The 14,800-nt window shown below is 50.5% G+C and overlaps 1 protein-coding gene and 1 long non-coding RNA gene across 3 annotated transcripts in view; one reads left to right on the top strand and one right to left on the bottom strand.

Annotated features, from left to right (window-relative positions):
• PIK3R3 (phosphoinositide-3-kinase regulatory subunit 3) overlaps positions 1–7,955 on the top strand; it is a 101,493-nt gene extending 93,538 nt beyond the window's left edge. For both annotated transcript variants that reach the window (XM_068953015.1, XM_068953014.1), the window contains one exon: positions 586–7,955. In XM_068953015.1, the coding sequence (XP_068809116.1) occupies positions 586–787 (202 nt within the window). In that variant the 3' untranslated portion in view covers positions 788–7,955. The remainder of the gene's footprint in view (positions 1–585) is intronic.
• Positions 7,956–11,291: 3,336 nt separating this feature from the next.
• LOC138067982 (uncharacterized) lies at positions 11,292–14,482 on the bottom strand. The gene is made up of 3 exons (XR_011142452.1): positions 14,245–14,482; positions 13,987–14,108; positions 11,292–12,836 (listed from the first exon to the last, which is right to left on the bottom strand). It is a non-coding gene; the product is annotated as an uncharacterized lncRNA (long non-coding RNA).
• Positions 14,483–14,800: the final 318 nt, after the last annotated feature.

Genomic DNA, 14,800 nt, shown 5'->3' with positions numbered 1-14,800 from the left:
ATAATACTCGATCTTTTTGGCAGATAAGTTATTCTAGAAGCTTTGGAAATAATGTGTTCCAGTAAACGCTTTGCCAAGTTGGGGACTCAATCGCTATGACTTCAGATAATGAACCAACTTGAACACGTGCCATGCTTAACTTTAGAACACGCACATTGAAAGTTAGTGCTGTATTTCATGAAATACTCTGTAGGTCCTAAGAACTTGTAGATTTTGGCTTGTTCGCTTTGTTGAAATGTTTCCAAATAAGTTGAACACAAAGTTGTAGCTGACTTCAGGTGCTTATCTTCTTGGTTAAGCTCTTGACTTTTTTTCCAAGAAACATGTGGAGAACAGTGCAGTAGGGAATTGTACTGCTGGGATAGAAGAGGCCTCTTATGTGGATTATTATGTAAGAGTATTTAATCACATGCCCTGGAGCGCTGTTTCTTCACGGACTATATTAATCTCCTCCACTTGCATCTACTGGGTACTCCATTATGTAATTTGGTGACTGGCAGGGTTGCTATGTTAGTTAATTGTTAATAGACTGTCACTTTGGGTTTGTTCCTTGATGTTAAACTCTTCTGTTTTCTTTCCTTGCAGAGCTGATGGAGAAGTGAAACACTGTGTGATCTACAGCACTCCAAGAGGTTATGGGTTTGCAGAACCGTATAACCTGTACAGCACACTTAAGGATTTGGTTCTTCATTACCAGCAGACCTCCCTTGTCCAACACAATGATTCCCTAAATGTCAGGCTTGCCTACCCTGTCTACGCACAGATGCCCCCCTCTCTTTGCAGATAAATTGTGGGGAGGAGGAAAGCGTTGGCTATCTTGGATTCTTTTCTACAATTTTTATTAGAACTTGGAGGGCATTCTTTCTCCTTAGACTGCTTGTTTTGCACAAGAAGTGATTCTGTGAATGTGAATCAAAAAGAGGCCTAGCAGCAACAAGATGACAACTTGGGTGTAGGTGTCCTGGTGCTATCTTAAAAGCTCAGCTGTGCTTTTACACTGATACTTTTGTTTCCTTATGAGGGAATAAACTCAACACAATGCATACAAAAATACTGGAAGCAAAACATCGTTTTACGGAGATAATTTTTTGCCAGGCACCTTCAGTGGAACTTCTAATTGGATTTTGTTTTCTCTTGTTCTTGTAGAGGCAGTTTGAGGCCTCTGTTTGAGGCATCAGTAATGTCTTTCAGTCTTAAAATCCAAGGAACTAGGGGGGAGACTCTACCACAGCAATTCTTCTCTGTTAATTTTAGCAGCTTCACTGCGACTCAGCCGAACTTCCAAAAGAGGGCTTGTCTTAAGGTAGCGTGAAATTTGGTGAGAGAAGACCAAAGGAATTATGGGATAGCTTCAGGTTTTTATTTAAGTGGAAAAATGCTTGTAAAGTCGCTTTATTTTTTTTTTTTTGCCAGCAGTAGCAAAGTTTTGGTTTCAATGGCACTACAGGTCTTCACTTAAAGGAAACGTTTATAACCAAATTGAATCCACCAAAACTTTGTTTGTTGCTAGATTGAGCACTTACGGGAAAGGTTGCATTAGCATCCGCACATACTTTCTACACCAAAACTTGAAACAAATAAAAGGAAAAGCTAAAACATTGTGTGGCTTCACAACACTAATTTGTCTGACCTGATATAATTGCTCACTCTCCTCTCTTTTTTTCATCCCTCTTCCTCCCATTCCTCAGCTTGGGATTCTGTTTTCAATTTTTGAAGATACCGTGCTTCAGAATGTAAACTAGAATGAAACTTGCACTCACGTGTTGCAGTTCTCTTGCTGAACAATGACTGACTCTTGTAACACTTGGTTTTGATGTAAAAGAGGTGCACTCTAATGCTTCTGGATGGCTTACTGTACCGAATTATTTCGTGAGGAGCAGTTAAAAGTGAGCATGCTAATTGAATCTCTGACTTGTTCTTTGCAAGCTAGATTCTGAGCTTTCACACCACTGTAGCCAAGCAACATTTTACACTGGTATAATCTAAATTCCCTTGTTATTTTGTATATCACGCAAAGCACAGCAAGGGAAGAGAGCTGTACTCTTCAGTTATTGGGTGTCTGGTACCTTCCCTTGGCAAGGACTGCTGTCAGATACTGGAGTAGGTAGTCCTGGGCTTTGTCAAGTATAGCGATCATCCAATAAATCCCCTCCCTGGAAAGAAGAAAGTAGACACCACGAGTATACAAAGCAGCTTATTTCCATTCCTTAGGATTCTAAAATGAAAAAGAGCTAAGTTTTGGCAAAGTGAACCACTTGGCATCAAAGCATAACTGGCAAAGTAATTGTTCAGGGTGCAACCTTGAAAGTTGCTTTTGTTCTATTATTGGAAGCAGTTCCCTTGAAATGCGCCTATTGTACAGGACAGGAAGCCAACAGTAATGCAAATATGAGAATACACATTGGGAACTTCTGGACCTGTTTCTTGCACTATTGTTGATTTCCTGCTCAAATTGCCAAGCTTGTTGATGTTGAGAGTGTAAAATCATCAGAGGCACTATAAGTATTATTTAGCTGAATGTCATGAATTTGTAAGCAGGGACATGACAAGCCTAGAGCACTGAGAACAGTTGCAGGAGGGGTAGTGTAGTTGCCTGGTATGCCCATGAGATATTGCATTTTGCACTTGATAGTCTAGCTAGAGTGCAACCTTCCAGCAGAGAATGCTGTAGATGCCACTTTTCTCATTAAAGGAAAAACTAGGAAACTTGGCTGGGCAGTAGAGGAGGAGAAAGTTAATGCGGGCTGTTCTGTCAAAGTGACCCCGTCATCTCCTTGTGTGTTCCCCCTTCTCTCCCACTTCCCCAAGACGAGGAAAACTCAGGCTTAGCCTTTGCTCTTAGCCTTGCTGTGGAGTGGGCTCCCCAGCTGTACATGGGCATGGAAATTTTTGTTTTTAAAGAAACTTGCCCTACCTCTTGGATAATTTGCAGTTCTAATCTGGTAACTGTAAAGCTGTCATTCTCACCCCTCTTGTGCATCTAATGTTCCCTTAGTGCTGGACTCAGTCCAAACACCTAATGAGGGAAATCAATTCTACGGCAGAAATGATAGCCAGGTGCCTAATTCCTGTGGAAAAATCTGTGCGAGGAGTGTCTGGATGTTTTCTATGCTTCTGCAATCTCTCAGGGCTCTGCTCTTACAATGTTAACATTTGAAAGTGATGGGACATGTATTTCTGATTCTTGTTTTTGTGGAAAAGAACAAACAACTTGAAGTGTTTTACATCTACCATGTTTTTAGATGGGACTCGGGCTTGGTTTTGTTTTAAAGAAGCAAGGGTCTACTTTCAGGCTCATCAATCTTGGCACACCCTCGAAGTACTGACAGCAGTGGTATAAAAGTGGGACTGTCTGAAGTTTCCTGGTAGCGGGATCTCACTGATCTTGTGAGGTCTTGGTCCGAACTCCAGCCCTGGTTATGCCAATGTAAATACAGTATAATTCCATTGGCGTCTGGGAAGGTATCCTGGCTTTATAGTGGTGTGACTGAATTCAGAATCTGGCCCCTCTTTCTTTCAGATCTTTTCACTAATCACAGGTGATGCATTTGCTGTGAATGATATGCTCAGAGCTAAAAGCCATCTTGAAGCCCCCCCACCCCTCCCAAACCTTCAGATCAGGACTATTGGTGGATTAAGCCTATGGAGTTTCTGTTTGGCTCCTTTATCCTCAGTGATCTTTCTGCGAGTGTCTGTTTTGCCACTGTATCTCTTTGCGTTTGGTTTAGGCGCCTAAAGTCACAGCTGCTAAGATTATTACCCATTTTTTACTCTCGCATGCCATTGCACACATTCTTTTTGCATCAGTTTTGCACTCATATGGCAAGTGAAAATGGGTATAAAACCAACTGACAAACGTAGCAGGTGTAACGCACTGGGCAAGGGCTTGGTCCTGCTGCGTTCATTTTGTTTGGCCTGATTCTGCTTGCTCAGTAGCTTTAGACCTGTGAGAAACAGCACTGCTTCCAGTAGTCATTCCTAACTTGCATGACTGAGAAATCAGAAATGGGCCTATGAGTTACAGGATTACACCCTGTACAAAAACCAGCTGTTAAGCCTAGAACAAATACAGGAAATGTGAACATAAAGGCAAAACAAAGGAATTCAAGTTCTTTTAAAGCAGGAAGATGTGAGAAAATTTTTGGTTTCAAGAGTCAAAATGTAGAGAGGAAAGAGGGGGAGACAGTCTCAGTGTCGGAGCAGCCGTTTTCTATCGGACTGCAGCTAGAGGAGTACTGATTTCATTGACCCATGTTGTATTAAATATATATGTAGAGTTAAATAAATAACTTTTGCACAGTGTTAAGTGGGGGGGGGGGTAATGTTGAAATTCTAATATGCACAGCTTCTTCTAATCTGTTTTGAAGTATATTTGCAGGGATCAGGGGTGATTCAGTATTTTGCATTCGTATGGATGGGAATTCAGGTCTTCTTCCACAGTTGCCATTGGCCCCGTTACGTCAGCCAGCCAAGAGTGCCATGTTTTTGAAGTTCACGAGTTACAAATCTTTTCCCACTAGTTTCTTTCTTGATTGCAAGTGATCTTAGAATGGAAAGAACCGACCTAGAAACTCAGAGGGATGTCTTGACGGGTGTTTGGGCTGCTGCGCAATAGAATGTGACACAGTGATACGTGATGGTGCATCTTTTACCCCAGGAATGCTCCAGATTTGATTTTTGTTTTTCCATTTGTTTTTTAATTCCCACAAGCAGTGGGTTGGGTAGGTGATCTGCACCTTTTGTAGCTGGAGTCTCGAGTTCACATCCAGTGCAGCCCGCTGTCTTAGGCCAAAAATTAAACGCTCTTTCCACACTCATTTCTCTTGATGTGGCAGATAGTCAAGAAATTTTCCATTTATTGTGACGGGCCTGATTCTTTTCTCGCTGACACTAGTGTAAGCAAGAGTTCCACAACTGAACTCAAGTTGTATCTGAATTCAAGTTGTAGAAGGGCAAACGTGACATCTTGGCCTTCACAAAGCCAGGCAACTGTAATGGGGACTGTGGAAATGAGTATTGACACTTAGTGCTGTTTAGGGGAGGAGAGGGGAAGAAGGAGGATCTTGGTTGCCCTAAATCTTGTGCACTCTGCGAACTGGGGTGGCAGCATGTCCGTAACTGAATGCTGTGGCTGTATAAAACAGCAGAATTGCTAAAGGAGTGTCACAACTGAAGTTTGGAAAAGCCCCTTATTTGGTACTTGAACAATCTCTCTCTTCTGTTTTTGAATGTCTGTTTATTTTTTATTTTTGTTACACTAACAGGGAATAAAAATCTGAAATGTTAGTGAGTCTTGTATGTTTGCTGCATTATGCAGGCATGAAACAGGTACTGTTTGTGGATTGGGAGGGGTAAGAGACAGGTTCAACATGCAGTTTTTACAAAGCACTGTGATGAGTTAGGGTTTGTCTTGTTTAGATCATGTTGCAAATCAGACTTTCTTATGTGTAGCTTCCTTCTGTTAATTTACAAACATTTGCTTTGGGAACAGCAAAGTCAAAATATATTCCTGAAGAACAAAGATGCGGGGGAGGGGCGGGGGGGTGGAGGAGGGGTACGCTTCCTCAAATTTGCCATTCAAAGCAATCTTGAAAATGCTTTAACAAGTAGGAGGGGACTGGTATCCTAAAGAATCTCTCTGGTTGTAGCTTGATCAAGCAGCAGACAGACCACTGGAGGAGGACCTCTGTCTTTGACCGTAAAAGAAAGAGGAGATGCCAGAACAGGCCCATTCACAACGTTCATGTTGAAAACTTTGGAATAATTTCTTAAGTGTGTGTGCAAGTAGATACATGAGAAAATGTCAGGAAATATAATAGAAGTCCTTGAGGACTTGCTCCTCTCCTTTTGTATTGGAAGGAATCTTGCCTTGCTGATCTCCTAGTTTCCTGTGGCACTAACTGTGCAGCCAGGAGAAGGGAACCAAGTTACTAGCCCAAATCAAAGCAGGCCTGTTCGTAAAGCAACTCGACTAGTTAATTACTGAGTGTGTTTTGATGGCGTTGGATGAAATTTGTCCAACATTTTTGTGAATCTTGCTTTCTGTGGGCAGAAATACTTTCCACCAAATAGGAAAGGAAAAATCTCTTTTAAAAATCTTAAACTCTTTCCTGTTTGTTCACAAGGGCAGATCGTGAGGATTAGCAATATGCTTGTTAACCATTTAGATGATGACGGTGCTTGAAATGCTAGTCTTTGGGGCTGGCTCCATACAGTTCATGCAGAATTTGTTTTTTCTGTTGCTATTGGCATAGACGGTGAGATGGTGGTTTATGATTAGACTCGCCATTTGTTCAAAAATTTGCCTTTACAAAAATGGAATATGAGGCAGAACGAAACAGGCCCTCTTGTCAATAGGAAAAAAAAATGCCTCGCTGTTGACCAGTGTTAGACAAAGCGGCTTCAATTTGACACCCCCTTCCCCAACCTTCGGTTCGTATTGCTGCTGCAAGATTGGCTTTTGCAAACGAGAGGGCGGATATCTTCCGCTGACTTGAGCAGTGCTTCATCCGCGCGCTCGCCGAGGTTTGGAGCAGTCGCAGAATGGGCTTGGGATCGTTTGGAAAAATGATTGTGTCCAAAGACTAAAATGTCCAAGGGTGAATCTCTCTCCCCCGGCATAAGTCTCTCAGCTTCAGTGGCGTTGTGTGATGCTTAGGCCAGCCCTGAGAGGGCCCCAGGGTCTCCGTCCAAGCGCAGGGAGAGGAGGGGGTGCTTGGTTCGCTCGGCTGGTTGGGGTTTGGCTCCGTTTTGTTTTTGTGAGTGACTTCTACATCAGGCAAAGATACGTTTGACTAAACCTGTTAATTTTGTATATCTGGCTGTTTATTGCACCACAGGATTGTAATGGTCTGCATCATATCTGTGTGTGTGCGTGTGCGTGCGCGTGCGTGTGTATATGTACTGTATGTATATAGATATATGTAAAATATATTCACATACACGTTTATAAGCATTAGCTGTAAGTGGCACTGCCCCTTGAAAATAAAACGAAATTCACTGTTAGCACATTCAAACATGCATTTAGGCAAAGTTGGGTTTGTTTTTGTCAAATGAAAAGGAGTTTATTGTGATCATCTTGAGTATGTGCTCTTGAAATTCTAAACTATGGATTTCTTTGGGTTTTTTTTTTTTAACTGATTGCATTTGGTTTTATAGTTATTTACTCTGGGACAAAGCATTAAAATTTGTTCAAAGCAAAGGTTTAAAAGAAGAAACCCTCTTGTGTTCCTTCAAGACGCAGTTAACATTTGCACGTTGAAATAGGCCTAAAAAAACCTCCTGTCTAGAGCTGATGTGCAATGGGTGGTATTGCTATATATCACTTTGTGAATGGACTCTTTATATAAGGTGTGGTTCAGTGTAAAGCATGAGTGGATGTTTGATCTCGTATCGAGGGCTGAAATAACAGCACACTCCTTTGTACAACCTTTGCATTAATGTTTCTTTTTTTATTTGAATTCTATTTTCTTTAAGGGAAACTGCATCTGTTAAGAACCTGCTTCTCAAGAAGCTATTGAGTTTTTTCCGTATGAATTCCAGCATGTAACTTTGGTACTCTTGTTTGTTATTTGTGTAAAACCTGTTCTTCTGTCGTTTATGGTGTAGTCGAAAAAGAAAAAAAAAAAGGAATTCATGTAGTTTAACTTTTGAAAAGAAACAAACTGCTTCATAAGGAAACCAATTGTATGTTAGTGTTTTCAGACAAGTCATACTGTAGTTTCTAGATCAGTAATGCAACACTGTACTTGTCACCAGATGTGTTACAAGTTTGCTGTACTTTCTTTTAATAGATGGTTGGGCTTTTAAATCCCAGACACTAAGCATCCTGGGCCTACTTGCTCTAGATCAAAAATGCAATAAAAAATTGCAATAAAGCACATTGACATGTAATGTTTTAGAAGGATGTACTGACAGCTGTTTCTAATAAATTCAGAAATGCAGCGTAGCTGGAATGTCGTGGTGTTAGCTTGTGTGTGTCTTCCCGGCTGAGGCGAGGAGAATAATCTTCAAAAGAGACATTAAAAAACAAAAAATAATGCAGAGATCTAACACTCTCCCGGTTGGTGCTGAAGCAGCATTAGCGCTCCGCAACTAATTGAGTTTCCAGGTGGCAAACACACTGTTCCACAACGCCTGGAACACAACATTCGTCCTGAGCGCGCCTGAGGTTCAGCCGAGCCTCCCCGGCGGCCGCTGCCAAAGCAGGCGAGAGCTGGGGAACGGGTCTGCGTTCCCCGAGCAGCCTCCCGCTGCTCCGCACGGCAGCGAGGAACCACCAGCACCTGAAACCTTTTCTCCTCCTGAGATCAGAGAGGAACGGACGAACACAGCACGTGCACACTCTCTAACGGATCCTTTCTTTAGCTCATTTTATCGTGGTTTTAGAGGACAGGGAGCCATCAGGTATCCACCATTGGAGGAAAACCCAATTTGCGGGCGCTGATTCTGCTGACTGATGCTTGAGAGAGAAAGAGGGCACACGACTTTGCAAGAGGCCCCTAAGGAGCCTTCCACCAGTCACATCGACTGGATCTGTTCACTCAGTTTTGCAGGAGTGAGGGAAATTATAGTTTAGTTTCCCGATTCCTTGATGAGAACCAGGCACTGGGGCTACTGAAGAATCGGTGAAGTGGGTTGGAGGCGTCACAAGTGTAATAGAGTTGCAGCGACTTCCCTGGCAGCCGGGGATACTCCAGAGGTGCCTCCAGAGAGTCCTTGCCTCCTGGCCAGCACTGTGTGCCTGTACCCGCCAGCTCCTCATCCCCCCAAACACTTCCCCGTGGCCGTGGGTGCCCGTGTTAGAGGAGCCTGGGCTCTGCTCGGCAGTAGACCCAGGCTTTTGCAGGTGCCGTTTATAATCCCCTCTTGTTTTATTAGAAGTCATAGCAGGAGAAGGCACCTGGCACATGTCCGGGGCGGAAGCTAAACATGAACCGCACCTTTCGACACGGGTGCCCCGTGTTTCTCATCACAGCCCTCGGGGGCTGCTTTGGCTTTGCTAGGTGTTAACGCTGCCGCAAGGCGCGAGGTGCCGCGTGCTGGCTCTCGGCAGCAAGCGAGGGTGCCCAACGCCGTGCCCAGGCGCCATCGGTCAAGCAAAACTGCCCGGGGCGGAGGGCAGACGCCGAAGGCTCCTCCAGCCGGGGCAAGGCTGGGCTGGCAGCGTCGGCGCGGCAGAGACCCGTGCCGCGGAGGCAGGCCTTGCGGGGACGGCAGCCCGCCAGAATTGCCAGCAAAGAGCATGGGCCAGAGCGGGGCGAGGACAAACCCCAGGGGTTTCGTCCCTGCGACTGAGGGGCAGCGTCACAGGAGGGAGCCGCAAGAGCTTCCCTGGAAAATTAGGAGAGGGGCAAAATCGTTTTTGCGACCGGCTCTCGTGGCTAGGATAAAATGTTTTTTGCAAACCAGTGAGTCGGCGTTTTTTTTGGACCGCCGAGCGGCATTTTTCCAAGCCGCTGAGTTGCCCGTTGCAAAAAATAAAAATACTTGGCCAGCATTTGCTCAAAGTGCCGAGTAAGCTTTTCCCACTGCTGACTCAGCACATCCTCGAACTCCTGAGCCACCGGCACAGCCCCCAGCAAACGTGGCATCAGAGCCAGAAAGGGCAGAAAGCCCCGCATCCCTCGGACCGGCGCAAAGGGGAGAAGGCAGGTGAAAGGGTGCCGTGGAGAGCACTTGTGGGCCGGGGCGGCGAGCGAAGCCTTTCGGCGGCGGCAGGGAGAGGCTTTGCGCTACGGAGCAGCGCCAGCTTCCTGCGGGGATGCCAGGCGCTATCAAGTCCCTTTTCCGAGCCTTCGCCGGCAGCATCGCTGCTCCACCAAGGGCTGCAGCCGCCGGCCAGGGCACAGCGCTCGGGCACCGGCCGCGTCTCAGCGGCGAGCAGGCAGCCCGCCGGCTGGGAGGTCTCTGGGCGGCCGCCCCGGCGAGGCAGGGCCGCGGCCGCGGGGAGACGCTTAGTGCCGGCCTCTGTCCCGGCACAAGTCTGCGGCAGGCAGCCGGTGCCAGCTCTCTCCCAGGCTCTTATATAACAGAGCCTCGCAGGCAAAACGCCGCCTCGCTTCCAGGAGGAGGCGTGGAGGGACGGTCCCGCGCTCCCGCTGCAGGAAAAACCTCACGTCGCAGAGAGGAAGCGGGGGGGGGGGGGAAAAATCAGCAAGAGGCAGGTCTGGCCGGGGCTGGGCAGGGCGAAGGAGTTGTGCCCCTTTGCCCACCCCGGCCGCAGGCGGTCGCCACCGCGCAGGAGGCCCGTGGGGGTCTGCCGGCCCCAAGGAAGCCAGCCGCTCTCCCACGTCACACGCTGCTGCTGCTGCTGCTGCTGCTGCTGCTGCTGCTGCTGCTGCTGCTGCTGCTGCTGCTGCTGCTGCGGGGCGTAGCGGGGCCGCCGGCAGGACCGCGGGTCTCGCAGGGCGCCTGGTGCCGGGCCCGGAGTTCGCGCCGCTGCCGCCACCGGCCCCGGCTCCCCCCGCCAGGCGCTGCAAAGGGGGCCGCCCCGAGGCAAGCGGGCGGCCGGCCCGCCAGGGGAGGCAGCGGAAATACGAGGGCACGCAGCAGAAATCGGGAGGAATCGTCGTGCCGCTCCTGAGTCTTCCCTTTTTTTTTTTTTTTCGTTTTTGGTTTATTTTAATTTATTTCTTTTTAATAAAGGCTAATGAGCTAGAATTACAGGAAAGATGTAAGTCACTAATTGGCGAATCATTTTCAGGGCTTTGCCAGCCGGGTTGCTTCGTTATGAAAACATTACAGCCGGGAGCTGGTGTAGGAAATTTCCAAAGCGGCCGTGCTGACTGGATGGAAAGAAAAACACCACCCAGCTCAGATGTCTTCTCGGAGAAAGGGCAGATCCCCGGGATTTTTCCATCCTCGGCAACGCCGCAGCGCTTCCTGCAAACCCGCCGGGTTCGGCGCCCGGGCAGCGAGCCAGGACCCCTCTCCGGGCGGCAGCGGCGCCCGTGGGCGTCACGGCCGGGGCTGGGAGCGAGGTGCCCGGGGACGGACGCGCCGGCATGCTCAGGGAGGCGGCAGGGGGTCTCCTCGCCGACCTCGGGCAGGGGACGGGCCAAGCCGCGGCCGGGCAGCGCCGGCGGGGACGTGGCCCTTGGGGAGCCGGCAGCGCAGGGACGGGGACGCGGCCGGGGATGGAGCCAAACGCCAGCGCCTCGACCCAAACCGTCGGGGCTGGGTGCGAAAGCCGGGCGCTCGTTGCGGCAGCTGAGCGGCTTCCCCGCCTCGGGGTTTTTTTTTTTTTTTTCCCCCTTTAAAAAGAAAAGCAACGGTGGAAATTTTGAGGTCAGCCACCCCCACGCACTTTCCCCAGCTGCGGCCACCTCCCAGGCCCCGAAGGTTTGGCGTCGGCTCTGCCCGCCGCGCGGGGGACGCGGCACCGCCAGGACCGCCAGGCGCCACATGCTGCAGCCCTCCTGCCAAAACCAGCCCGCCGCCGGCCCGGCAGGGCTGAACGGGCAGGGGAGCGTCGACCAGGCGCCCGCGGCGGCAGGAAGAGGGGGACAACGTCCTGGCCGGCCACGGCCCCTTGCAAACCCTCTTGCCGGACCCCGCCTGGGGACATCTCTGGAAACCTGCCCAGGGATGTGTTTTGGAGATGGGACGACGACGCGGGGCTGAGGCACCAGCCAGGAGCTCAGCTGGGTCTTTGTCTCACCGTGGAGCTGGGAGGAGGCGGAGGATGCCAAACCTTGGAGACCCCCAGTGAGATGTTTCCCTTGGGCCCCAAGGTGCCAGAAGGGAGAGAGCAGCCACTCGAAAAGCATCTCGCCTTCCCAAAAGCGTCTCGCCTTCTCCTCCGTGGTTGAGTCCCAGCCCCAAGCGCAGGGCATCTTGTGCGCCACCAGCACCTGGTGCATGTGATACCCAGAGGCATTGCGCTCCCCGCCAGCTCCCGCGGCCCCACGCGTGGCACAAGGAAGCACGGGGTGATTTTTTGCGCTTGCCAGGAGCCATAAGTTGCAATCACGCTCAGCGATCGGTGAGACACAGCGTTTCCCTTCTGAGAGCATCAAGGCCAAGCTCGGAGCTGGGGCCAGGAGCTTTCAAGTAAACCAGAGGATTAGGGGCTGGACAAGGACCCAGAAGCCCCATTTCGCAGGAAATCTCGTCATCTCACTATCCGGGTTTCAGCCAAGTTGGAACAAAAATCTTAAAATGCAAAATTTGACTCTAGACAATATTTTCAAGCAGGAAAAAATAAAATCGTTTTGGTTCAGTTGGAACAATCTCACGCCAATGTTACTCTTTTTCTATCTATACAATTACAGTGTAGGCTTTGTAGGACAGAAGCATCAGGGCTTCAACCTTACCAAAATAAACTGCTTTGGCTACTATTTTCTCCCTGCAAATCAAAATCAAATCTGCATTTTCTGATGGTAAAACTTATTCTCCAGCAGAACAAAACCAACTTTGCTGGAGAAGAGAGGCGCTATGGCACAAGCGCCCCGGGCACCCTCTGCAGTTGCATTACGGCTTTGTGATCCCTTGGGGAGCAACAGACACGGCACAGCAGGGAGAAAAAGTTTGCTGCTGCCTGCCATCCCACCTCCAAAACTGTCCGTGGCAGCGGTCGTGGCTCCCGGGAGGGACCTCTCCGCCAAGGGTTGACTGCAGACTCACGGCGGGGCACTGATGGACACAGCCGTGCCTCATGTGGCCACGGACATGTCTAACCACTGTTGCTTGCTTCAGTCCGGCAAAAAGCCATGAAAGCAATGAGGGGTGATGCTCTTGTCGCCGAAGAATGTACCAGTGGCCCAGAACTGGTGACGCCAGAGCTGCCACAGCCGCCAAGCCAGTCTCTCCCAGACCGAGCGCTGGCTCACGCACTACGGGAGCAAGGGAGAAGCTGATGAGCAAGGGCTGCTCCTACAGACACCACCGTTTCCCCGGCACTGCAGACACGCACATGGGAGTGTTTAAAGGGGAAAACATGTCCTCTCACCCCAGGCAGCCCCAGCCGTGCCAAAACAGCGCCAGCCGGTGCAGCAGTGGGAAGGGAGCAAGGAGCAGACCCGGGCATCACGGTAACACAGGTGTCCTCCAGCACTGGCACAGGGCATGCTCTGCTGCAATAACCCAGAAGAGGGTTTCCCAGGTTTGAAGATCGCCCAGGATCCTGCTCTGCAGCGCACTGCCGCCTGCCCCAAAGCTCTTTGCCCTTCGAGACCACCAGCAGACCCGAACCATCTCACCCGCCAGTGCGGCAGAGCACTGAACTCTCGCTCTCTCTCTCTCTCTCTCTGGCTGCCCAGCCCTCAAATGATCCCTCTAGCTCTTCTCTGGACCCTTTCCAGTTTTTCATATCTCTCTTGAAATAGAGACAGCTCAGTAGTCTTGGCAGCACCATGCGCAGGCATGACCCCCCCCCCCAATCCATCCTCCAGCTTACTGAGCCCCCGGCCGCGTCCCCTTGTCCTGGGCACACGGCTCCCACCAGAGCCCACGGAAAGCCCTGGGCAAGACCGTGGCTCTTGGTGTCCCCCCCGGCAGAGGCAGCCGGCAGCCAAGTGGCGACGAAGGCAGCAGCCTGCGGCCGTGTCCTCGCGCCCAGCCGCCTCAGCCTCGCCTGCCTGATGCAAACCAAAAAACTCCAGGGCCGGTTCCCAGAAGAGGAATAAGAAGCAGGAAGGAGAGGATTAACTCCGCGGTATGTCACAGCGCCCCGGGGGCGAGCAGAGGCACGTCACGGGCCGAGCGCCTTCCCACCGGGATGCAGCCAGCCCACGGGGAGCGCGGGGAGCCGGGCAGGGCGGCGGGACGTACCGGGACCGGGCCGGGCTGCGGCGAGGCTCCCGCGCTGCATCCCGGGGGAGATGCCGGCTCCTGCGGCAGGGGTGGGGGTGTGGGACTGGGGATGTGGGAGCTGGGGACGTGGGACTGGGGATGTGGGAGTGGGGATGTGGGAGTGGGGATGTGGGAGTGGGGATGCAGAACCTGGATTCTCCTTGCTTTTGACCGGGGGTACTTTGACCAAACCTGGTTTGCCCGCAGCGCTGCAGAGAAGATGAAGCCTGTCCCGAGAAGCAGCTGGCTGAGGGACATTCCCGTTGCGTGGACTGGTGCATCATATGAAATAGGCCAGGACAACAAAAATAGCTCTTCAAAAACAACAAAAAAAGGAGTGTAACTTTGGCCTGAAGTTTGGGAAGACGTGAGAAGAAGGCAGGAATCAGGGCGGAAGTGGGGGGGGGGAGCAAAGAGGAACCTCAGGGCACTTGGACGAACATCACTCACAAAGTAAAACAGCTCCGGGCATTTTCTACCTGACCTCAGTGACGCGCGGGGAGGACAGGGGAGACGAGCAGCAGCGCTTCGTCATGTTGATGGTGAGCGAAGATCAAAGCGCTGCCGATGAGTCAGAGGCGGGCAGGCCGGGCAAGTCCCCGTCGCCGGCCGCCGTGCCCCGGCACCTGCAGCGCCCGCCCGGGACACCCTGCCGGGAAGGGGCCCGGCAGCCCCCGGCCGAGCTCGGCCCGTGCCAGGCTGGCAGCGGGCGCGCGGGGCGCAGCCGCGGGGCACGGCGGGGACACGGCAGTGGAGCGAAGTCCAGCGAGACCCAGGGCGCAAACGGGCGGACGAGGCCCCGGGAACAAAGCGGCCTTTCATTGCAGCGACTTGGACAAATAAACCTGGAAATATTTCTGTCAAGGGCTTCCAAGCTGCACGTAGCTTTGATCCTGGGCACAGGCTTTGGGGGTTTTTTTTGGTTTTTTGTTTTTTTTTTGCCTTCCTTCCCTGCCTCGCTCTCATTTTTCCTTCCTTCTCCAAGGCATAATTTTGGTTGGTGTTT

The sequence above is a fragment of the Struthio camelus genome, chromosome 8, assembly GCF_040807025.1.
Source record: "Struthio camelus isolate bStrCam1 chromosome 8, bStrCam1.hap1, whole genome shotgun sequence".
NCBI lineage: Eukaryota > Metazoa > Chordata > Aves > Struthioniformes > Struthionidae > Struthio > Struthio camelus.
This window is presented reverse-complemented; position numbering and strand designations above follow the sequence as displayed.